The sequence below is a fragment of the Cetorhinus maximus genome, chromosome 23, assembly GCF_964194155.1.
Source record: "Cetorhinus maximus chromosome 23, sCetMax3.hap1.1, whole genome shotgun sequence".
NCBI classification, from domain to species: domain Eukaryota; kingdom Metazoa; phylum Chordata; class Chondrichthyes; order Lamniformes; family Cetorhinidae; genus Cetorhinus; species Cetorhinus maximus.
The window spans coordinates 11,107,212-11,131,337 of NC_135901.1; the positions used below are offsets into that span (position 1 = coordinate 11,107,212).

Below are 24,126 nucleotides of genomic sequence, written 5' to 3' on the forward strand. Positions count from 1 at the left end.
AGGTGAAAAACATGAAAACATTTAAGCAGAGGTTAGATACATACACGAGGGAGATAGGAATAGAAAGATATGCTGATGGAGGGAGATGAAGCGGAGGCTCATGTGGAGCATAAATACTGACATAGACCAATTGAGTCGACTGGCCTGGCCCCGTGCTGTAGACTCAATGGAACAGAGACAAATGTATTTATTTGTGATCTATCTGTAGTGGTAGGAAAAACACTATTACTATTTAGGATATAATGAATGTACTTAATCAGCTTTGTGGCTCATTTCAGTGGGAATGTGCACTCCCAGGCTCAAAGAGCATCAGCTCACTGGAAGCAAAGCCGTGAGACCAGCCAGCCCAGCGGAAAGAAGCCCTCTGACCCTCCCACTTCACCAACAGTCAGAATGAACATGGTTCAGTCCTGGATGTGATTAACAACAGCAATAACAGCGGAATCCCTGCAATCATCTGTGAACTCGCTGGTGTCTCATCAAGTTGGATGACTGAGTGAATCCCTTCCCACAAGCGGAGCAGGTGAATGGCCTCTCCTCAGCATGCACTTGCTGGTGCTTCAGCAGGGTGGATGAAAGTCTGAATCTCTTCGCGCAGTTACAGCAGGTGAACGGCCTCTCCCCAGTGTGAATTCGCTGGTGCATCAGCAGGTGGGATGAATCACTGAATCCCTTCCCACACTCAGAGCAGGTGAATGGTCTCTCCCCGGTGTGAACTCGCTGATGTGCCTGCAGGGCGGTTGACTGAGTGAATCCCTTCCCACACTTGGAGCAGGTGAACGGCCTCTCCCCAGTGTGAACTCGCTGGTGTCTCCGCAGGGTGGATAAATGAGTGAATCCCTTCCTACACTTGGAGCAGGTGAACGGCCTCTCCCCTGTGTGAACTCGCCAGTGGGTCAGCAAGTTAGTTGACTGATTGAATCCCTTCCCACACTCAGAGCAAGTGAAAGGTCTCTCCCCGGTATGAAGTCGCTGGTGTGTCAGTAGGCTGGATGACTGAGTGAATCCTTTCCCACAGTCAGAGCAGGTGAATGGCCTCTCCCCAGTGTGAACTCGCTGGTGTGTCAGCAGGCTGGATAACTGAATAAATGCCTTCCCACAGTCAGAGCAGGTGAACGGCCTCTGCCCAGTGTGAACTCGCTGGTGTATCCACAGGGCGGATGACTGAGTGAATTCCTTCCCACACTCGGAGCAGGTGAATGGCCGCTCCCCAGTGTGAAGTCGCTGGTGTGTCAGCAGGCTGGATAACTGAGTAAATGCCTTCCCACAATCAGAGCAGGTGAACGGCCTCTGCCCAGTATGAACTCGCTGGTGTCTCTGCAGGGAAGATGACTGAGTGAATCCCTTCCCACACTCAGAGCAGGTGAATGGTCTCTTCCCGGTGTGAATTCGCTGGTGTATCTGCAGGTTGCCTGAGAGAGTGAATCCCTTCCCACAAACAGGGCAGGTGAATGGTCTCTCCCTGGTGTGACTGCGTCGATGATTTTCCAGTGCAGATGGGTTCTGGAATCCCTTCCCACAGTCCCTACACTTCCACGGTTTCTCCATTGTGTGGGTGTCCTTGTGTCTCTCCAGTTTCAACAATCAGTTGAAAACACTTCTACAAACAGAACACGTGTACAGTCTCTCCCTGCTGTTAATGGTCTCATGTTTTTGTCAAGCTGTGTAACCTGTTAAAGCTTTCTCCACAGTCAATGCACTGGAACACTCTCACTCGGGCCTGTGTGTCTCGGTGCTTTTCCAGTCACACTGATGTTAAAAACCTTTTGAAGCAGACAAAACAGACAAACAGTTCTCCTTCTAGATTCAAAGGCCGATGATACTCACATCGTGATGAACCGAGTGACTGTTGACGTGACGTTTAGTTTGAGATTTCAATTTGCAAATCCTCCCCCTCTAATGTCCTGTAAAAGGAGTTTACAAAAGTCATTGCTGTCAGTACAGAGGAGAAATTCAGAACAAACAATTGTAATTTTGATGGAACATTCTTTCCTCTTTCATTCCCCAAAATCTCTGAATCTCCATCCCGCACACTTTCCCTACATCCTCATTCTGCTGTACCAACTATACACCCTCCCAATTTTCCTAAAGGTGCCGATTCAAGCTGATCGACAGATTCATGTTCACCGCTTCCTGTCCTGGAAACGGAGATTATAAGAAATGGGAACAGCAGTAGGCCATTCATACCATCAAGCCTGCTCCGCCATTCAATAAGATCATGTTTGATCTGATGTGGCCTTAACTGCACTTTCCTGCCTGTCCACCATAATCATTGACTCTCTTGTTGATCAAAAATCTGTCTAACTCGGCCTTGAATATATTCAATGACCCGGCCTCCACTGCTCTCTGTGGAAGAGAATTCCAAAGGCTAACGCTCCTCTGAGAGAATAAATTCCTCCCCATCTCCATCTTAAATAGGAGACCCCTTTTTTAAACTGTGTCCCCTTGTTCTAGATTTCCCCATGAGAGGGAACATTCTCCCAGCACCTACTCTGTCCAGCTTCCTCAGAATGCCATTTGTTTCAAAAAGATCACCTCTCATTCTTCTAAACTCCAATGAGTTAAGGCTCAACCTGCTCAGCATTTCTCAGATGACAATCTTTCATCCCAGGAATCAGCCTAGTGAACCTTCTACAAATGGCTTCCAAGCCAGTATATCCCTCCTTAAGGAAGGAATCCAAAACTGTGCAGAATACTCAACGTGTGGCCTCAACAATGCCCTGTGCAACTATAGTAAGACTTCCAAAAAAATTTCTTTATGTGCAGTGGACCGGACCTGGAATAGGGATAAATGGAGCTTCTAGCAAGTGTAAGTGAGCCACATTGTGAGCCCAACTGATAATCTTTTATTGGGCCTGGACCTCAGCGGGGAAAATTTGTCTAGGCATTGTGCCTTTTCAATTGAACAAAAGCTACATGGACAACTATTCCTTGTCATTTCCCCCAGTGACATCTCTCAACCAACTGGATTTGATTCGGATTTTCTGAATTTAAATAAAAGCTAGCCATGATTGTTCCCTGGTGCATACCCCAAAGCAACAACTTGACCTGAGTACACTTGCAAAACAATCAGCTCACTGTTTTACAATATGAATTATTGTTCCCTTTGAAATTTGACATTCTCACATCTATTTTGATGCGTGCAAATGAAAAGCTTCGACAGAATCTCTCTTTTTACAGCAATACTCAATGTCTATATTACTGTACTGTCTCATTAAATACCAGCCAACTACTGGGCAAACCACCCCTTTCACTGAGAGAACTGGGGCAACCTTTCCAGAGTCTGCACCCTCCTGGGATTAACTTCATTTCCTTCAGTTCCTGCAAGTCAACAATTTAAGACCAGAATTAGATTAGAAATAGAAAGGGAGAAACACTGATTTCCTCACAGATGTTGCCCAGAGGAGGAAGTTTCAGTCTGAAGCTCATTGTCCAACTTCCGCATTGTGATGTCCACAATGGAACCCTGCCTGAATCAGCCAATTTGTAATCACTCTGCTCCGCGGTGACGTGCTGGGGTTCCAGGCGGCAGGGCAGGCCAGGCGCGCGGACACGAGAGCCCCACCCCCACCCATTGTTCCCCTTCCTCCTGCACCTTCTCGAGCCAAGGTTTCCAGGCAACCGGCTGGCGGCTCCGGCCAGAGCGAGAAGCCGCGGAGCGAACCCCCACGGCCGTGGCTGCTGTCTACGGCGGCCCAAAAGGAGATCGAGAACAGAAACAGAATTACCTGGAAAAACTCAGCAGGTCTGGCAGCATCGGTGGAAAGATAAAAACAAAAAGCTACTGAGAGCGGCTGCTCGTGGCAGCCGCACTGCGCCTGCTCCGGACAACACGGTCAGCAGCGCTTTCTGCGCCTGCGCGCTGGGCTGCCAGCTGAGGGAGTGGGAGAGGGGAGTTTACTATATATCTTCCCCTCATCTTCTCCAGAGTTTGGTTTTAAACAGCACAGCGTTTGTTATTAACTTCATACAGACACTTAACCTTCCTCCTCTGTCCAACATCTGTGAATAAAACACTTTCTTTCCCTCCCCTGGGAAGTACAGAGAGTTGTGGAACTATGTAACTGGAATTAGTGCCAAATATGCTGAGGGGGGAAATGCTGGTGATTTTGTGGAGCCTGTTTTTTATTGTATAAACTGTTTAAAGTCAAATTTATCCTGTCTATTCAAATAATATTTGTCTTTTAATGCATGCTTCATTTTTGTTGATTTTAGTTTGATTGTTACAGAATAAGTTTTAAAAGTTAACCTTGTCCTTCGATTTATTCCGTTGAGGATTGTCTGGGAATTTGTTTCTTTTAAGGGGATTGTAACAACATAGATATGTCTAGTGGTGTAATATTGTACAAATTAGATATATTATTTATGCTTCTGTAATAAAGTACATTTATTATTATTTCTAGTCGTGTAATGTAGTACTGCAGCGATGTTATGACACAGCAGTTGGTAAAGGCTGAGTTGTTTAAATCCCAGATAGAAACTTGAACAAATGTCATAACCTATATTTTCAATTGGTATGTTTTGAGATGCAGCTCTGAATTCAGAAATAAAACCACAGTCTCAAAAGGTTTTTTTTTTATCTAAACTAACATAAATGTTTATTAATTTAACAAGATATTAAATACATAGAGATAAAAACAAAAAACTGTGGATGCTGGAAATTCAAAACAAAAACAGAAACATAAATACCTGGAAAAACTCAGCAGGTCTGGCAGCATCGGCAGAGAAGAGTACAGTTGACGTTTTGAGTCCTCATGACCCTTCAACAGAACTGTACAGAAACTTACAGAATACTGAAAGGCCTGGATAGAGTGGACGTGGGGAAGATGTTTCCATTAGTAGGAGAGACTAGGACACGAGGGCACAGCCTCAGAGTAAAGGGAAGACCTTTTAGAACAGAGATGAGGAGAAACTTCTTTAGCCAGAGAGTGGTGAATCTATGGAATTCATTGCCACAGAAGGCTGTGGAGGCCAGGTCATTGAGTGTATTTAAGACCAAGATAGATAGGTTCTTGGTTGGTAAGGGGATCAAAGGTTATGGGGTGAAGGCAGGAGAATGGGGTTGAGAAACTTAACAGCCATGATTGAATGGCGGAACAGACTCGATGGGCCGAATGGCCTAATTTCTACTCCTATGTCTTATGGTCTTATGGGATCAGTGCTGTCACCTCAACCATTTACAACCTATACTAATGACGTGGTTGAATGGGCCGAGTGTATTGCAGCCACATTTGCTGACAATGGGTAGGAAATCAAATTGTGAGGAAACAAAGAGCTAGATTAAGTGAATGGGAAAACACTTGCAGATGGTGCATTATTTGGGAAAATGTGAGGGTTTTCACTTTGACAAGAAGAATAGAAAATCAGAAATTATTTAAGTAGAGAGAGACTGCAGAATGCTGTAGTACAGAGGGACCTTGGGGTCCTGGCACATAAATCTCAAAAAGTTAGCATGCAGGTACAGCAAGAAATTAGGAAGGTAACTGGAATGTTGGCATTTATTGCAAGAGGGTTGGAGTATAAAAGTAGGGAAGTTTTGCTACAGCTGTACTGGGCATTGGTGAAACCACACCTAGAGTACTGTGTACAGTTTTGGTCTCCTTACTTAAGGAGGGATATACCCAGCGTGTCCACTCTGAACCAGGTTTGCTGCTCCCTCTGTGTCCAGCACTGTCTGCATCCCAGGCATAAGGAAATGAAATTTCAAAAGAAGGAAGGAATCTGTCAGCATTTGAAAGACATTCACAGAGAATTGAAGGGCTCCTTGGATGGCAAGCTGTAACTAGTAGGGTGCCACAGGGTTCAGTCCTTGGGCCCCAACTATTTACAATCTATATTAATGACTTGGATTCAGGGATAGAAGGTACAATAGCTAACTTTGCAGATGACACCAAAAATAGGTGGGAAAGTAAGTTGCAATGAAGAAATAAAAAATTTACAAATGGATATGGACAGGTTAGGTGAATGGGCCAAAATTTGGCAGATGGAGTTGAATGTGGATAAGTGTGAGGTTATCCACTTTGGTCAGAAGAATAAAAAGTCGACTTATTATTTAAGTGGAGAGAAACTTCAGAATGCTTCAGTGCAGAGGGATCTGGGTGTCCTCGTGCATGAATCGTTGAAAGCTAGTATGCAGGTACAGCAGGTAATAAGGAAGACAAATGGAATTTTGGCATTTATTGCTAAAGGAATAGAGTATAAAAATAGGGAAGTATTGTTGCAACTGTACAAGGCATTGGTGAGACCGCACCTGGAGTATTGTGCACAATTTTGGTCCCCTTACTTGCGGAAGGATGTTGTTGCATTGGAGGCAGGTCAGAGGAGGTTCACTAGATTGATTCCAGAGATGCGGGTCTTGTCTTATGAGGAGAGATTGAGCAGTTTAGGCCTATACTCGCTAGAGTGTAGAAGGATGAGAGGAGATCTAATTGGGGTATATAAGATGCTAAAGGGGATCGACAAAGTAGACATGAGCAGATGTTTCCCCTTGTGGGGCATTGTAGAACAAGAGGCCATAGTTTTAGGCTAAAGGGTGGTAGATTTAAATCAGAGATGAGGAGGAATTACTTTTCTCAAAGGGTCGTGAATCTGTGGAATTCACTACCTCAGAGTGCAGGGCATGCCGGGACACTGAATAAATTTAAGGAGGAGATAGTCAGATTTTTAATTAGTAAAGGGTTGAAAGGTTATGGGGGGAGGGCGGGAAATTGGAGTTCAGGCCGAAATGAGATCAATTATGATCGTATTGAATGGTGGGGCAGGCTCGAGAGACTGAATTGCCTAATCCTGCTAAGAGTTGAGATCTTTCTTTATTCTTGGAGAGTTGGACATCAGACTGCCTCCTTTCAATATGGAGCTGCATTGTAGGGCTGGGACCACCTTTGAAGGAGCTGCCAATGAGTCCCACTCCCCTGCCCTTTCCCCACAGCCTTCATTAGAATCATAGAATGGTTACAGCATAGAAGGAGGTCATTCAGCCCATCATGTCCATGCCCATGCCAGCTTTCCGAAAGAGCTACTCAGCCAGTCCCACTCCCCGGCCCTGCACATTTTTTCTGTTCAGATAATTATCCAATTCTGTTTTGAAAGGCATGATTGAACCTTCCTCCACCACTCTCTCAGTCAGTGCACTCCAGATTCTGACCATTCACTGCATAAACAGGGTTTTCCTCATGTCACCATTGTTTCTTTTTCAATTCACCTTTAACCCATGTCCCCTGGTCCTCAGCCCTTCTGCCACTAGGAATTGTTTCTCCCGATCTACTCTGTCCAGATACCTCATGATTTTGAGCATTTCTATCAAATCTCCTCTTAATATTCTTTTCTCTAAACAGATCAGCCCCATCTTTACCAATCTATCCTCATAGCTGCAGTTTCTCATCCCTGGAACCATTCTCAATAATCTGTTTTGCATCCTCTTCAATACCTTCACATCCTTCCTAAAGTGTGGTATCCAGAATTGGACACAATACTCCAGTTGAGGTTGAACCAGTGTTTTATTCTGATTTCTCATAACTTCCTTGTTATTCTCGGGGAGTTGAACACCAGCCTTTCTCCTGTCGACATAGAGCTGCCTTATAGGGTTGTGATCACCTTTGAAAGAGCTGCCGATTAGCCCACACTCCCCTGCCCTTTCCCCAGAGCCCTGCAGACTTTACCTTTTAACTGGAGATCCAACTCACTTTGGAAAGTTGTTATTGAATCTGCTCCTATCCCCTTTCAGGCAGAACGTCTCAGGTCATAACTTATTGAGTAAAAAATAGTTCCTCATCTTCCTGATGGATTTTTGCCACTTATTTGATGTGATGTGTTTAATTGTTGGTTTCCTGTTAAAGACATTTCCTGAGTGGATTTAAGGGAATACGCTCGTGATAGCTCAAAGAGACCAAACACACGACATGCTGTATATTTGAAACAAAGCTGATTTATTTGATGTATTAAAATAGTAAACACCAGCCACATTACAGGAGATTGCTGAAAAAAGAGACATGACTAAGCTTTTTGTCTTGCACTCATCAGGACAATTCACAATGTTCAGCACCACTCGTGACTCCTCAGATACTGAAACAGTCCATGTCCAAATGCAGCAAGACCTGGACAATATCCAGGTTTTGGCTGACAAATGGCAAGTAACATTCACGCCACACAAGTGTCAGGTAATGACCATCTCCAAAAATAGAGAATCCAACCATCGCCCATCGCTGTATCCCCCACTATCAACATCCTGGGGGTTACCATCTGCTAATTAGTTTAAATCTAAGCCCTCTAGTCATTGACATCTCTGTTAACAGAAATAAGTCCTTCCTATCCACTCTATCTATGCCCCTCATAATTTTATACACCACAGTTAAATCTCCCCTCAGCCTCCTCTATTCCAAATAAAACAACCCCAGCCTGTCCAATTTTTCCTTATCGTTAAAATTTGTCATTCCTGTCAATATCCTCATAAATCTCCTCTGTACCCTCTCTGGTGTGAACACATCCTTCCTGTAATGCACTGACCAGAACTGTACTCAGTAGACCAGCTGTGGTCCAACTAATTGTTTATTCAGCTCTAGTATAACCTCCCTGATCATATAATAAAAACAGAAAATACTGGAAATACTCAGCAGCTCTGGCAGCATCTATGGAGAGAGAGGAGTTTCAGGTCTGTGATCTTTCATCAACCGAAAATGCTAGAAATATTCCCTGTTCTTGTATTCTATGTCTCAGTTAATAACAGAAAGTATCCTGTCTGCCTTTTTAATCACCTTATCTACCTCGCCTGTCCCCTTCAGGGATCTGTGGACATGCACTCCAATGTCCCTCTGTTCACCTACACTTCTCACCATCATACCAGTAATATTCTTTCCCTTTGCCATGTTTGCCCTCCCCAAATGTATTTATTACCTCACACTTCTCGAGGATGATCTCCATTTGCTACTTTTCTGCCCACCTGATCATTCTATTGACACCTTCCTACAGTCTACAGCTTTCTTCCTCACTGTTAATGACAAGGTTGAAAATGTCTTAATCATGTCCCCATGTTAAAGTCTAAATCAGTGATATATACCACAGAAGCATGGAATCCTGTGCTGAGCCATCCAGAACTCCATTGGAAACAGCCTTGTGATCCCAAAACCACCTCTTGACCATTCCCCTTTGCCTCCTGCTGCTCCAGCTGATGACACTTCCTGCACTTGTGATTGTCCAGCACAGAGAAGCATCCTGGTTTTCCCACATGGAACTGGATGCGCATTCTACAGGAATTTGATGCCCTGCCATGCCTTTATTTATCTGATTATTAACTCATTTAAACAAAATAAGCTAATCATTAAAATAAATAAAGATCCATCAGCTACCCACCAATCAGCTTCTTCCATTATGCTGAAGTCACCTTATTTTTTTTACAGGGAATTAACAAAAATGTTTTTCTTAACCCTTATTATCTAAACACCTCAGAGTTTAATTTACTGAAAAAATCAGACTTCTTCACTGTTTCAACCCATTGTTAGTTAGCTTTATCATTATCCCCTAGATTTGATTAATTGAATACTGACTGCAAATTTTATGATAAATTATCAATTCGTCTTTAGTTTTAGGCTAATTGATTACTTTATAGTTGATTAATACAGTGACCAGGGCCATACTCAGTACTCTAGCTGTGCTCTAACTAGTGTTTTACACAATTCTAACATAATCTCCCTGCTCTTATATTTTAGTCCTCAGGCAAGAAAGTGTCCCAAATGCCTTCCTGACCACCTGATCTACCTGTCCAGCCACATTCAGGGATATGTGGATGTGCACTCCGAGGTCTCTCTGTTCCTCTGTAGTTCTCAGCGTCATCCCTTTTATTTTCATTCCCTTCTCTTGTTTGCCCTCCCCAATTTCATTATCACACACTGCTCCAGATTGATTTACATTTACCAATTTTCTGCTCTGCTCATCTGACCAGTCCATTGATGTTTTCCTGCAGTCCACAGCTTTCTTCCTCATTGTCAACCACACCAGCAATGTTGACATCATCTGCAATCTTCTTGCTCATTGCCCCTACATTTAAGTCTAAATCATTGATATAAGCTACAAATTGTGGAACCCCACTGAAAACTGAAAACAGGCGTCCAGACATGATTCAGTCCTGCATGTGAATAAAAGTAGCAATTACATCAGAATCCAACCCCCGCTGTCGCATATGAACTTGCTGGTGTCTCAGCAGGTTGTTTGACTGAACGAATCTCTTCCCACACACGGAGCAGGTGAACGGCCTCTCCCCAGTATGAACTCGCTGGTGTGTCAGCAGATTCTGTTTACTTTTAAATCTCTTCTCACAGTCAGAACATTTAAAAGGTCTCTGATCAGTGTGAACAAGTTGATGTGTAGTGAGATGAGATGACTGAGTGAATCTTTTGCCACACTCAAGGCAAGTATATGGTCTCTCCCCAGTGTGAACTCGCTGGTGTATCAGAAGGTCAGATGAATCAATGAATTCCTGCCCACATTTATTGCAGGTGAATGGCCTCTCCCCAGTGTGAACTCGATGGTGTCTCAGCAGGTGGGCTAACCGAGTGAATCCCTTCCCACAGATAGAGCAGATGAATGGCCTCTCCCCAGTGTGAGTGTGTTGGTGTTTCAGAAGATCCTTTTTGCTTTTAAATTTTTTCTCACAGTCAGGACAATTAAAAGGTCTCTGCTCAGTGTGAACAAATTGGTGTGTCAGAAGGTGGGATGAAGAAGTGAATCTCTTCCCACACACGGAGCAGGTGAATGGCCTCTCCCCAGTGTGAATGTGTTCATGGTTCAGTAAATCCTTTTTACTTTTAAAGCTCTTCTCACAGTCAGAACATTTAAAAGGTCTCTTATCAGTGTGAACAAGTTGGTGTGTCAGGAGGTGGGATGACTGAGTGAATCCCTTCCCACACACATTGCAGGTGAATGGCCTCTCCCCAGTGTGAGTGCGTTGGTGTGTCAGTAGATCCTTTCTGCTTTTAAAGCTCTTCTCACAGTCAGAACATTTAAACGGTCTCTCATCAGAGTGAGCACGATGGTGAGTCCGGAGGTTTGACAAAGCATTAAATCTCTTTCCACATTCAAGGCAGGTGAATGGCCTCTTGCTAGTATGAACATGCTGGTGTGTGTAGAGACTGGATGACTGAGTGAATCCCTTCCCACACACGGAGCAAGTGAACGGTCTCTCCCCAGTGTGACTGCGTCGATGAGTTTCCACCTCAGATGGGGAATTGAAACCCTTCCCACAGTCCCCACATTTCCATGGTTTCCCCATAGTGCGGGTGTCCTTGTGTCTCTCCAGGTTGGACGACCAGTTGAAGCCCAGCCCCACACCCACACACAACACGTGTACAGTCCCTTCCCGCTGTGAACAGTATGATGTTTTTTCAGGCTGTGTAACTGGTTAAAGCTCTTTCCACAGTCAGTTCACTGGAAAACTCTCACTCGGGGTGTGTGTGTCTGTCTTCGTGCTTTTCCAGTCACACTGATGTTTGAAACATTTTCCCACAGATAGAACAGCCAAACATTTCTCCTTGCACATTCAAAGGCCAATGATATTCGGATCCTAATGAATCAAGTGACTCTGTCAGATCTTGATGTGATGTTTGGTTTGAATTTCCCATCTGCAAATCCAACCCTCCGAATACCCTGTAAATGAAGTTTAAATTGAAATACTCAAAATATGCAACAGACAAACAGGCCATTCTGTCCAACTGTTCTGCTAGTTTTATGCTTCTCCCCCCATTTCATGCAAATCATCTCAGCCTTTCAGCTTATCTTTCTAATCCCTTTTCTTCCATGTACTCATCTAGTCTCCTGTTGAAACTATCACAATTTTTCTCCCTCAATGGTTTCCTGTGAGTTCCATATTCTCACCACTCTCTGAGTGAAGACATTTCAAGTGGAAACATTCTCTCCATATCTACCCCGTCCAACCCATTGATCATTGTAAAGACCTCTATCAGTTCCTCCCTCTCCCTTTTTCTAAAGAAAAAATGCCCCAACCCAAACTTTCCCAACACCTGTAATTTTTTTTTTGGTTTACAAAATTCATCAGTTGGCTCAGGATAGAAATTGAGAAGAGACACACATTTCTCTCGGTTTGAGTTTGCTGTGTGTAAATCCTCCTCTTCTAAACCCCTGTAAAAGGAGTTTCCAAAATCCATCCCTGTCAGTCCAGGATAGAAATGCACAACATTCTCCCCTCCTGCTCCGGGTTTGTCACCGGGACATTTCCTCTCGGCTCCACTCTGTGCAAACGGAAAACCGGTAGCTTCTCATTTGGGGTTTGCAGTTTTCACAGCACGTTTCCGGAGCCTCTCCGTCCACCCGCCGGATCCATCGCTCTTTCCGCCCCGCCATCCATTGTGGATCCGGGAGAGAAGCGTCTGTCCCTGGTCATCTGACACTGCGCATGCTCCCAACACTGGGCAGCACTGCGCCTGCGCACTGCTCCCCCTGTGGTAGTGGACAAGGGACATTCTCCACCGCGGGGGATGCTGGGTAAAAATGCTGCCATAGAGAACCCCAATTATGAACAGGTTTTTCTTTGCTTTCACACTGGGGTCGGATGGCCAATAAATAAGATTAAATTCGTGCTGGTTGTCCTCAATTAACCCACATTTATCGATGTGATTATTAATTTTATCCCGAATCCTTGCTTCTAGAATTTTCCCCACCACGGAAGTTAAACTGACTGGCCTGTAGTTATTGGGCTTATCTTTACTTTTTTTCAACAAAGTTATAACGTTTGCAATCCTCCAGTCCTCTGGAACCACCTCTGAGTCTAAGTGAAATTGGAAAATTATGGCCAGTGCCTCTGCAATTTCCACTCTCACTTCCCTCATTATCCTTGGATGCAACTCATCCAGTCCTGGCGCTTTATTAACTTTAAGTATAGACTGGTCTATCTAATAACTCCTTCTTATCAATTTTAAATACTTTTAGTGTTTTAATTACCTCCTCTTTCACCGTGGCCATATGGCATCTTCTTCCTTGGTAAAGACAGATACAAAATATTTTTACAAAAGCAAAATACTGCAGATGCTAGAAATTTGATACAAAAACTCAGCAGATCTGACAGCCTCTTACTCTCTCCAATATTATACTCTCATTCATTCTCTCTCCAGGAAGAATATGTCCATTGTCCTTTGTTGTTTCATTGGCCTTTATTACTTTTTATCATCCATAATTGGCCTTTAATGTAAGCGGATTGGAGTAGAAGAATGAAGTTGTCTTGCTACAATTATACAAGGATTTTCTGAGACAACAACTGCAACCCTGTATACAGTTTTGGTTTCCATATTTAAAGAAGGATATACTTGCATTGGAGGTAGTACAGTGAAGGTTCACTACGTTGGTCCCTAGGGTGAAATGGTTGTCTGATGATTAGTGGCTGAGTAAATTGGGTCTATAATCTCAGGAGTTTAAAAGGTGAGAGGTGATCTCATTGAAACATTTCAGATTCTAAGGAGCTTGATAGGGTAGACATGGAGAAGTTGTCTTTCCGGCTGAAGAAACAAAAAGATGGGGCACAGTCTCAAGACAAGGAGCCGATCATTTAGGACTGAGATGAGGAAAAATTTATTCACTCATGTTGTTGTGAATATTTGGAATTCTCTCCTCCAGAGGATTGTGCATGGTCTATTGTTGGATTCATTTAAGGCTGAGATAGACAAATCTTTGGTCTCTCAGTGAATCGACAGATATGGGGAACAGGTGGGAAAGTGGAATTGAAGCTGAAGATCAGCTATGATCATTTCCGATGATGGAGCAGGCTCGAGGGACCCTATGGTCTATTCTGCTGCTTTTTCCTATGCACTTACGTCCAGATAATGCTTTTAACTTGTAAAACTGATTTGATTTCTGATTCCCAGCTGTTTGTGTTTTAATCTTGCCCCATTGAGTGATTTCACTGTGACTGAATATGGTTTTACTGATCAATGGACATTGAGCTCTCAGTGACTGCACTGCAGAAACCATTCGTTGTTACTTAGTCTACTGCATTCGTTGCTCCCAATGCGGTCTCCTCTACATTGGAGAGACCAAACGCAAACTGGGTGACTGATTTGCAGAACACCTGCGGTCTGTCTGCAAGAAAGACCCAAACCTCCCTGTCGCTTGCCATTTTAACACTCCACCCTGCTCTCTTGCCCACATGTCTGTCTTTGGCTTGCTGCATTGTTCCAGTGAAGCCCAACGCAAACTGGAGGGACAGCACCTCATCTTCCGACTAGGCACTTTACAGCCTTCCGGGCTGAATATTAAATTCAACAACTTTAGATCTTAAAATCCCTCCCCCCTTCCCCACCCCCATTTCCGTTTCTTCCCCCTCCCTTTTGTTTTTTTCAATAATTTATATAGATTTTTCTTTTCCCACCTATTTCCATTATTTTTAATCTATAACTATAATACCCTGTCAGTCTTTCCACCCCACCAGAGCTGTACTTTGTGTCCTGCCATCCATTCTTAATTAGCACATTTTCTTAGATAATATCACCACCTTCAACACCTCTTTGATCCTTTTGTCTGTGACATCTTTTGATTATCTGCTCCTATCACTGCTTGCTTGTCCCTACAACACGCCCCCCTTCAAACTTCTCTCCCCCCCGCCCCCCCCCCCCCCTCCAGACCTTAAACCAGCTTATATTTCACCCCTCTCCTAACTTCACTCAGTTCTGCTGAATGGTCATGAGTACTCGAAACGTCAACTCTTTTCTTCTCCGCCGATGCTGCCAGACCTGCTGAGTTTTTCCAGGTAATTCTGTTCTTGTTTTGGATTTCCAGCATCCGCAGTAGTTTTTTGTTTTTATCTCTGTGTTTATGAACCCGCTCCCGACAGTGACCTCTCACCTGACAGCTCACAATGCCCGGCTGATTGACAGCAGCTCCAGACCAATAGCAGGAGGGGGCGTGTCTGCGGCAGCGGCTGGTTTCAGAGCCAATCGGAGTGATGGAGGGGCGCGGCTAGGCTGCGACCGAAGCATGCGCAGTACTGGAATCGGAGCCGGAAGAAGGCGGTCGGGTTAAGATCACAAAGGGTGAGAAATGAAGCCGACGGCTGGAGATTGGAACCGGGGGGGGGGGGGGGGGGAGCCTGGAAACCGCGCGCGAGCTCAGAGGGCGGGTGGAGATTATGAACCGGGGAGAGCCTGGAAACCGCGCGCGAGCTCGGGGCTCGGGGAGACGGTGGCCTAGTGGTAATGTCACTGGGCTAGAAACCCAGAGACCCTGTTCTGAGGATATGGATTCAATTCAGTGAATAAATCTGGAATATAAACCTCGTCTCGGAAATTGTGACCATAAAACTATCATGGGTTGTTTTAAAACCTCATCTGGTTCACCTGCGCTCCTTCAGGGAAGGAAATCTGCCAACCTACATGTGACCCCAGACCCACAGTGAAGTGGTTCACTCTGAAACCGTCCAGCAAGCCACTCAGTTCCAGGTCTATTGGGATGGGCAATGCCCACATCCCATCATAGAATAAAAAAAACATGGTGGCTGTGGGCCTGGAAACCCTGGTAAGAGGCCTGGTTTATGCAGGCAACTGTCTATCACCATCTTGGGAGGGGAAGGTGGGGGTGGGGGTGTAAATGGGTGGCCATATTGGTGAGGGAATTGTCATTTGTGGGAGAGAATTCCAAACTTTTGTTTTTGTGTCAACAATTGTTACCCCATTTCAATCTGAAAGACCTGGCTACAATTTTTAGACTATGCCCCTAGTCCACAACTCCCCAGTTAACAGAAATAATTTCTCTCTATCTTGGATAAATTCCTGGAAACACAATCCGAGTTTCAGTCATCTCTCCTAATAAATTAATTTCAGGTATCACTGTGACTGGAAAAGCATCTGGATACACAAAGCCCTGGTCAGACGACATCTGGAGAACGGTGTTCAGTTCTGGGCAGGAAGGATACATTTTCCCTGGAGGGAGTGCAGCACAGATTTACCTGAACGATACCTGGACTCCAAGTGTTAAATTGTGAGGCGAGATGACACAAAGTTGCGTTGTATTCACTGGAATTTAGAAGATTAAGGGGTGATTTGATCAAAGTTGTCAAAATATTAATTGGAACTGAGTGGATAGATAGAGAGAAACAATTTCCACCAGTTGGGGAATCTGGGACTGTTCAATGTCATTAATACCTTTGGTTAACAAAGATTGTTCAATGTCAGATTTAACATTAACATTGATCTTGCATCAACCAGGGATGAGAACTGAACATCCAGGGGTATTCAGTATTTAGGAAGGACAGACAAAAAGGAAAAGGCGGTGGAGTTGCATTGCTGGTTAAAGAGGATATCAACGCAATAGTGGGCATAATGTAAACATGAGAGCTAGACCTTTCAGAAGTGAAGTTAGCAAACACCTCTACACACAAAGGGAGGTAGAAGTGAGGAACTCTGTTCCACAAACAACAGTTGATGCAAGATCAATGTTAATGTTAAATATGACATTGAACAATCTTTGTTAACCAAAGGTATTAATGGATGTGGAGCAAAGGCAAGTGTATAGAGTTAGATCACAGATCAGCCATGATCTCATTTCATGGTGGAACAGACACGAGGGACTAAATAGCCATCCCCTAGAATCATAGAAACTTACAGCACAGAAAGAGGCCATTCAACCCTTTGTGCTTCTGCTGTCTCTTTGAAAGAGCAGTCATATTTAGACCCACTCACATGCATTCTGTTTGTAATCAGTAAATTCCTCATTCTCAAATCCCTGTCAACTTCCTTTTAAAATTCCCTGTAGAATCAGGTTCCAGAGGTCAAGAGTTCCCGATCCTGACAACTCCCTGTTGGTGCAGAAACTGCTGAACTCGACGTTGAGTTCCGGAAGGTTGTAAAGTGTCGAATCTAAAGATGAGCTGCTGTTCCTCAAGCTCCCATTGAGCTTCATTGGAACAGCTCAGGTGGCCAAGGACAGAGAGGTCAGAGTGGGAGTGGAGCAAAGAATTAAAATGACAAGTGACCAGAAGCTCAGGGTCAAGCTCACAGACTGAACAGAGGTTGTTCCACAAAGTGATCACCCAATTTGTGTTTGATCTTCCCAACGTAGAGCAGACCACATGGTGAGCACTGAATAAAGAAACTAAATGGAAAAAATTACAAGTAAATCACTGTTTGTTGTAGGCCGAAGAAAGATGCTTCATTTGAAGAGTAAGGGTTACAAAGTAAAAGAAGGCGATTTCCAGAATATTAAATCACCAGTCCAGTTACAGAGATTATTAACATCAGCAGAAACAAACCCACACTATCAGAATGAACATGGTTCAGTCCTGGATATGATGAACAGCAGAATCCAACCCCTGGGGTCTCTGCTGAACTCGCTGGTGTGTCAGCCGGTTGGATGATGGATTAAACCCCTTCTCACACATGGAGCAGGTGTCCGGCCTCTCCCCAGTGTGAACTCTATGCTGTGCGTCTTGAAGCTGATGGTTTTCCCCATGCACCAGCTGCTCATGTCTTTCCAGGTGGTGGGGGTCATGGGTTTGGAATTTTCAAATTCTGGTTGAATTGCAGATCTATGAAATCCATCTCCTTTTCCCCTCCTCCACCTCTCACTCTCTCTTCTCCCATAGAGGCCAGAATCTTGTGTAGGTCCAGACTGGGAGGCAGGTTCCCTTCCCTTAAGGACATTAGTGAACCAGTTGGGTTTTTATGACAATCTGGTAGCTTCCATGGTCACATTTTCCTCGTGCTGGTCCCACAAATTACCAGATTCATTCACCTCAATGTCACAGCCTGTCCTTGTGTTTTTGTCGGTTCTGTTTCACAGTTCCTTGTTTATGTTTTAAATTCATTTTGTAGAGTATTAGAAGGATTTTCAGTTTGGAAAGTCAAACCACTATCACATCAAAATCAGCCAGAGTCACTTGATTCATCAGGACCTGAATATTATCATCCTTTGAACATGGAAGCAAAAAGCACCGTTCACACCAGGGAGAAACCGTGGAAATGTGGGGACTGTGGGAAGGTATTCAGATCCCCGTCTGATCTGGAAACTCATCGACGCAGTCACACCGGGGAGAGGCCATTCATCTGCTCCGTGTGTGGGAAGGGATTCATTCAGTTAGTCTGCCTTCAGAGACACCAGCGACTTCACACTGGGGAGAGGCCGTTCACCTGCTCCGTGTGTGGAAAAGGATTCACTCTCTCATCCCACCTGCTGAAACACCAGCAAGTCCACGCTGAAAAGAGAGAGTTTAAATGCCCTGACTGTGAAAAGAGCTTTAAAAACCCACATGGACTGAGGGAGCACCAGCGCATTCACACCGGGTATGCACCGTTCAGCTGCTCACAGTGTGGGAAGAGGTTCAGGACATCGCCCCACCTTCTGACACATCAACGGGTTCACACTGACGAGAGACCTTTTAAATGTCCAGACTGTGGAAAGTGCTTCAAAGGTTCTGGGGATCTGCAATATCATCAACGTATTCACACTGATGAGAGACCGTTCAGGTGCTCTCACTGTGCGACTGGGTTCAGACGATCATCTGAACTTACTGTACATGAACGAGTTCACACTGGGGAAAGGCTGTTCACCTGCTCCAAATGTGGGAAGGGATTCACCCAGTCATCCAACCTGCTGACACACCAGCTAGTTCACACTGGGGAGAGGCCCTTCACCTGCTCTGAATGTGGAAAGGGATTCACACGACCATCCCACTTGCTCACACACCAGCGAGTTCACACCGGGGAGAGGCCATTCACCTGTCCCGTGTGTGGGAAGGGATTTAATCGATCATCCAACCTGCTGAGACACCAGCGAGTTCACACTGGGGAGAGACCCTTCACCTGTCCCGTGTGTGGGAAGGGATTTACTCATTCATCCAACCTGCTGACTCACCAGCGAGTTCACACTGGGGAGAGGCCCTTCACCTGCTCCGTGTGTGGGAAGAGATTTAATCGATCTTCTAACCTGCTGACACACCAGCGAATTCACACGTGACTGCACTGTTCAAATTCTGCTGCTGTTAATCAGATTCAGGAGTGAACCTTATTAATTATGATATTGGGTAAGTGTTGTTGCTAATCACAGTATCCGGGCTGGAGTTGACAGAATTGTAAAGTGCCTTTCACAATCTCAGGACGTCTCTGTGCGCAGTAAACCTCCTCAACAGCAATGTGATCATGACCAGAAATGACCTGTTTTTAGTCAGATTGGTTGAGGGTGAAATATTGCCCTCACCATGGAGTGCGCCCCTGCTCTTCTTAAAAATAGCAGCCATGGGATCTTTCACATCCGCCTGAGAGAGCAGAAGGGACCCTCAGTTTAACATCCTCACATCTCCTTATGTGGCTCAGGGTCATCACTCCTGTGAAGCCCCTTGGAATGTTTCTCACTGCGTGAAAGTAGCTTTATAAATATGAGATGAATGCGACATCACAGACATAGATGTGTTGGGTAAAACTGAACCAGGCGCTGCCTGCAGCTGAGAGCCGAACACACGGGAACCGTCAACAACAATTGGAATGCTGCAGTTTTTATAATACCATATAAAGAATATAAGGAACAGCAAAGAATGACTAAAATATTAATAAAGAAGGAGAAATTAGACTGCAAGAGAAAGCTATCTAGAAATATAAAAACAGGTGGAGTTTCGACAAGTATTTAAAAAGGAAAAGAATCAGTAAAGTGAGCATTGGTCCTCTGGAGAGTGAGTCTGGGGAATTAATGATGGAAAATAAGGAAATGGCGGACAAACACAACAGATTTTTGCGCCTGTCTTCACTGCAAAGAATACAAATAACCTGCCAGAAATGATTGTGAATCAGGAGGTGAAAGGGAGAGAGGAACTTAAAACAATTACAGGGAACTTATAACAGGCACCAGGGAAAATTATTAGAACTAAAAACTGACAAGTCCCCTGGTCCTGATGGACTTCATCCTAAGGTCTTAAAAGAAGTGGCTGCTGAAATAGTAGATGCATTGGTTTTAATTTTCCAAAATTCCCTAGATTCTGGAAAGATCTCATCAGATTGGAAAATAGTGAATGTGACTCTTCTATTCAAGGAGGGAGACAGAAAGCAGGAAACTACAGGCCAGTTAGTTTAACATATGTCATTGGGAAAATCCTAGAATCTATTATTCAGGAGGTTCTAATGAACACTTAAAAAGTCTCAATGTAATCAGGCAGCGTCAACATGGTTTTGTGAAACAGAAATCATGCCTGACTGATTTATTAGTGTTCTTTGGGGAAGTAACAAGCAACAAGCTAAGGGGAACCTGTGGATGTGCTGTACTTCGATTTCCAGAAGGCATTTGACAAAGTGTCACATCAAAGGTTACTGCACAAAATCAGAACTCATGGTGTAAAGGGCATTACAGATAGTTTATGGGGTATAACTCATTTGACCTGATGTCCCCATTTGTGTATTATCTAATAAATCATTTGGTTCACACTAGACTCAATCATCGGACAAGACTGAATACTTCAGATGGTAAATTTAAAAGATTTGTTAACAATTAAACGGTAGAAAGGTAACAAGTTAAAAAATTAGAAAACTAAGTTTCAATTAACAGTAAAAGGAAAAAGCTTAACAACTAAGCAGACTTCTCACACCTTCCTCGGGTGATCAAGCTGAAGGTGTGAAGTGATGCTAACCCTCTGCTCGCCCGTCGACAGTCGATCTTTCAGAATCCTGTCTCAAACACTCAGTGCGTGGATAACATGCCAGCAAAATGGCTTCTCCACACCTTCATTTGATCCCCTTAACTCTTATTTTCTTATCTCAAATTAGCCTAACTGTCAAACAATAATTAACTGTCTGCTTATTTATAATTTGTTTCTCACATATGTGAGCATCTTTCCACACAGTAATAAAATGGGGCTACTCCCGATGTTTCAGTATCTGATTTTTAATAATTCTTCAATAATGCCTTATTCTTTACCCATCTTTATGTTACTCCCCAAGGACATAAAGACTTCGACTTAGCACAACTTATCTTTCTAGATTGGTCTGTGAAAGATCATTTTACAATGCACTGTCTTATAATGTACGTTTAGTACATTTAAAATTATGGGTAAGCATTACAGACTTTCTGTCCCAGGTTATATGTCCAGCCTTTACCAATACATCTATTGATTAATTGCTTATCCTTCAACTGTCTCACAATTGAGTCTCTCTACTTTGTTCAATCATTCCTGGCCGGTTTCCATTCATGCAGTAACTGGTTTATATTACTATCACAGAATCACAGTGCAGAAGAGGCCCTTCGGCCCATCATGTCTGCACCAACACATGAGAAACACCTGACCTACCTACCTAATCCCATTTACCAGCCTTGCCTTGAATGTTTTAACGTGCCAAGTGCTCATCCAGGTACTTTTTAAAGGATGTGAGGCAACCCGCCTCCACCACCCTCCCAGGCAGCGCATTCCAGACCGTCACCACCCTCTGGGTAAAAAGGTTTTTCCTCACATCCTCCCTAAACCTCCTGCCCCTCACCTTGAACTTATGCCCCCTTGTGACTGACCCTTCAACTAAGGGGAACAGCTGCTACCTATCCACCCTGTCCGTGCCCCTCATAATCTTGTACACCTCGATCAGGTCGCCCCTCAGTCTTCTCTGCTCCAATGAAAACAACCCAAGTCTATCCAACCTCTCTTCATAACGTGAATATTTCATCCCAGGCAACATCCTGGTGAATCTCCTCTGCACCCCCTCCAGTGCAATCTCATCCTTCCTATTATGTGGCGACCAGAACTGCACACAGTACTCCAGCTGTGGCCTCACCAAGGTTCTATACAACTCCAACATGACCTCCTTACTTTTGTAATCTATGCCTCAATTGATAAAGGCAAATGTCCCAAATGCCTTTTTCACCACCCCACTAACTTGCCCCTCCACCTTCAGAGATCTATGGACACATGCCAAGGTCCCTTTATTCCTCAGAACTTCCTAGTGCCGTGCCATTCATTGAATACTTCCTTGTCAAATTACTCCTTCCAAAGTGTATCACCTCACACTTTTCAGGGTTAAATTCCATCTGCCACTTATCTGCCCATTTGACCATCCCGTTTATATCTTCCTGTAGCCCAAGACACTCAACCTCACTGGTAACCACCCGGCCAATCTTTGTGTCATCCGCAAACTTACTAAACCTACCCCCCGCATAGTCATCTATGTCGTTTATATAAATGACAAATAATAGGGGACCGAGCACAGATCCCTGTGGTACGCCACTGGACACTGGCTTCCAGTCGCTAAACATCCTGTCATCACCCTCTGCCTCCTACAACTAAGCCAATTTTGAATCAACCTTTTCAAATTACCATGTATCCCATGTGCATTTGCCTTCTTTATAAGTCTCCCATATGGGACCTTGTCAAAGGCTTTGCTGAAATCCATATAAACTACATCAACTACACTACCCTCATCTACACACCTGGTCACCTCCTCAAAAAATTCATTCAAATTTATTAGGCATGACCTCCCTCTGACAAAGCCATGCTGACTATCCCTGATCAAACCTTGCCTTTCCAAGTGGAGATAGATACTCTGCTTCAGAAATTTCTCCAAGAGTTTCCCTACCACTGACGTGAGACTCACTGGCCTGTAGTTCCCTGGCTTACATCTACAACACTTCTTAAATAGTGGAACCACATTAGCTCTTCTCCAGTCCTCTGGCACCTCCCCCTTGGCCAGACAGGAATTAAAAATTTGGGTCAGAGCCCCTTCGATCTCCTCCCTTGCCTCCCTCAGTAGTCTGGGACACAACTCATCTGGACCTGAAGATTTGTTCACTTTTAAGCCTGCCAACACCTCCAATACCTTGTCACTCCCTATATCAATTTGCTTAAGAACCTTGCAGTCTCTTTCACCGAGTTCGATAACCTTCCTCCTCACTCTCTTGGGTGAAGCCGGATGTGAAGTATTCATTCAACACTCGAGCGATGTCCTCTGGCTCCACCCATAGATTGCCCCCTTTGTCCCTACTCTTCCCCTGGTTATCCTCTTCCCATTGATATACTTATAGAATATCTTGGGATTTTCTCTACTTTTACCAGCCAGAGGTTTCTCATATCCCCTCTTTGCTCTCCTAATTGCTTTCTTAAGCTCCACCCTGCACTGTCTGTACTCCACTAATGCCTCAGCTGGTTTGCTTCCCTTGTACCTGCTAAAAGCCTCTCTTTTCCTTCTCATCATAACCTGAACATCTCTGGTCATCCATGTCTCCTGGATTAGTTCAAAATGGCTTCTTGACCTGTTAGCTTACTAACATCTGTTAGTTCCATCTATGGCCCAATCACAGTTGTTACAATAGACAGTCAAGTCACAATAGTTACATTGATGGCCAACAAAACTGACAAAATTACTCCGGTTACAGTATCTCTCAGGATGTGGAATCGGTTGCACTGCCGTTCTTCTTTGGGCTGCATTAGAGGGCTTAAGTTGGTGTTTGGTGAGTTGAGGGAGTTCAGTGAAGAGGGAAGGAGGTGATCCTTTCATTTTCTATATTTTCTCTGCCTGCAGTAGCTGACTCTTACTTTGCTACAGTGGAAGCCTATAAAGCAGCAGGAGTTCAGGGAGAAAGAGAGAGTCCAAAAAGGCAGAGAGAGGGAGAGCCAGGAGTTTACAGAGAAAATCTAAAAGTGACATGACAGGAGTCCCATAAGTTGATTAGTTGGTAAGTATCGGCCTTTCCCGACTCACCACAGAGAAGAGAGACAATTGGTAAGTGACAGGTTGGTTATTATATTGTACCATACTGTAGTAAACAGTTTATATAAAGTTTAAGATATGGGACTGCAGCTTGGCCATGTGGAATGTGCATCCTGCAAGATGTGGTAACTTGTGCAGGCACAAAGTGCCTTCGATGACTATATCTGTAGGAAGTGTCACCAGCTGGAGAAACTTGAGCTGCAGGTTGCGGAACTTGAGCAGCGGCTGGAGTCTGTGGCGCATCCACAAGGCTGAGGATTATGTGGATAGCACGTTAAGAAAGGTGGTCACACTGCAGCTAAGAAGTACACAGCAGAGAGGGAATGGGTGATCTCCATAGTATCTGAAAGAAACAGGCAGGAAGTGCAGAAATCCCCTGAGGTTATCTTGCTCTCTAACTGCTTTTCCATTTTGGATACTGCTGATCAAGATGGTTCCTCAGAGGACTGTAACAAGAGCCAAGATT

General features: G+C 44.3%; 2 protein-coding genes across 3 annotated transcripts in view; one reads left to right on the plus strand and one right to left on the minus strand.

Annotated features, from left to right (window-relative positions):
* Positions 1–12,966, minus strand: part of LOC144697802 (uncharacterized) — a 46,983-nt gene extending 34,017 nt beyond the window's left edge. The window contains exons 1-3 of the mRNA XM_078569794.1: positions 12,946–12,966; positions 10,354–11,140; positions 617–1,397 (exon numbers count right to left, since the gene is read on the minus strand). Of these exons, the coding sequence (XP_078425920.1) occupies positions 617–1,397; positions 10,354–11,140; positions 12,946–12,966 (1,589 nt within the window). The remainder of the gene's footprint in view (positions 1–616; positions 1,398–10,353; positions 11,141–12,945) is intronic.
* A 2,000-nt stretch (positions 12,967–14,966) lies between these two features.
* Positions 14,967–21,188, plus strand: LOC144698174 (uncharacterized). Of its 2 annotated transcripts, none has more exons than XM_078570119.1 (2): positions 14,967–15,026; positions 15,813–21,188. In XM_078570119.1, exon 2 carries the CDS (start codon positions 17,905–17,907, stop codon positions 18,940–18,942), a length of 1,038 nt encoding a protein of 345 aa, XP_078426245.1. In that variant the 5' UTR covers positions 14,967–15,026; positions 15,813–17,904; the 3' UTR covers positions 18,943–21,188. The 2 variants fall into 2 exon arrangements, with proteins under 2 accessions (XP_078426245.1, XP_078426246.1); XM_078570120.1 differs by having other exon boundaries at positions 14,992–15,026; positions 17,802–21,188.
* The last annotated feature ends 2,938 nt before the right edge of the window (positions 21,189–24,126 follow it).

Coding starts and splice junctions, on each gene's coding strand:
- LOC144698174 (XM_078570119.1), top strand. CDS start 17,905: ATGGAAGCAAAAAGCACCGTTCACACCAGGGAGAAACCGTGGAAATGT.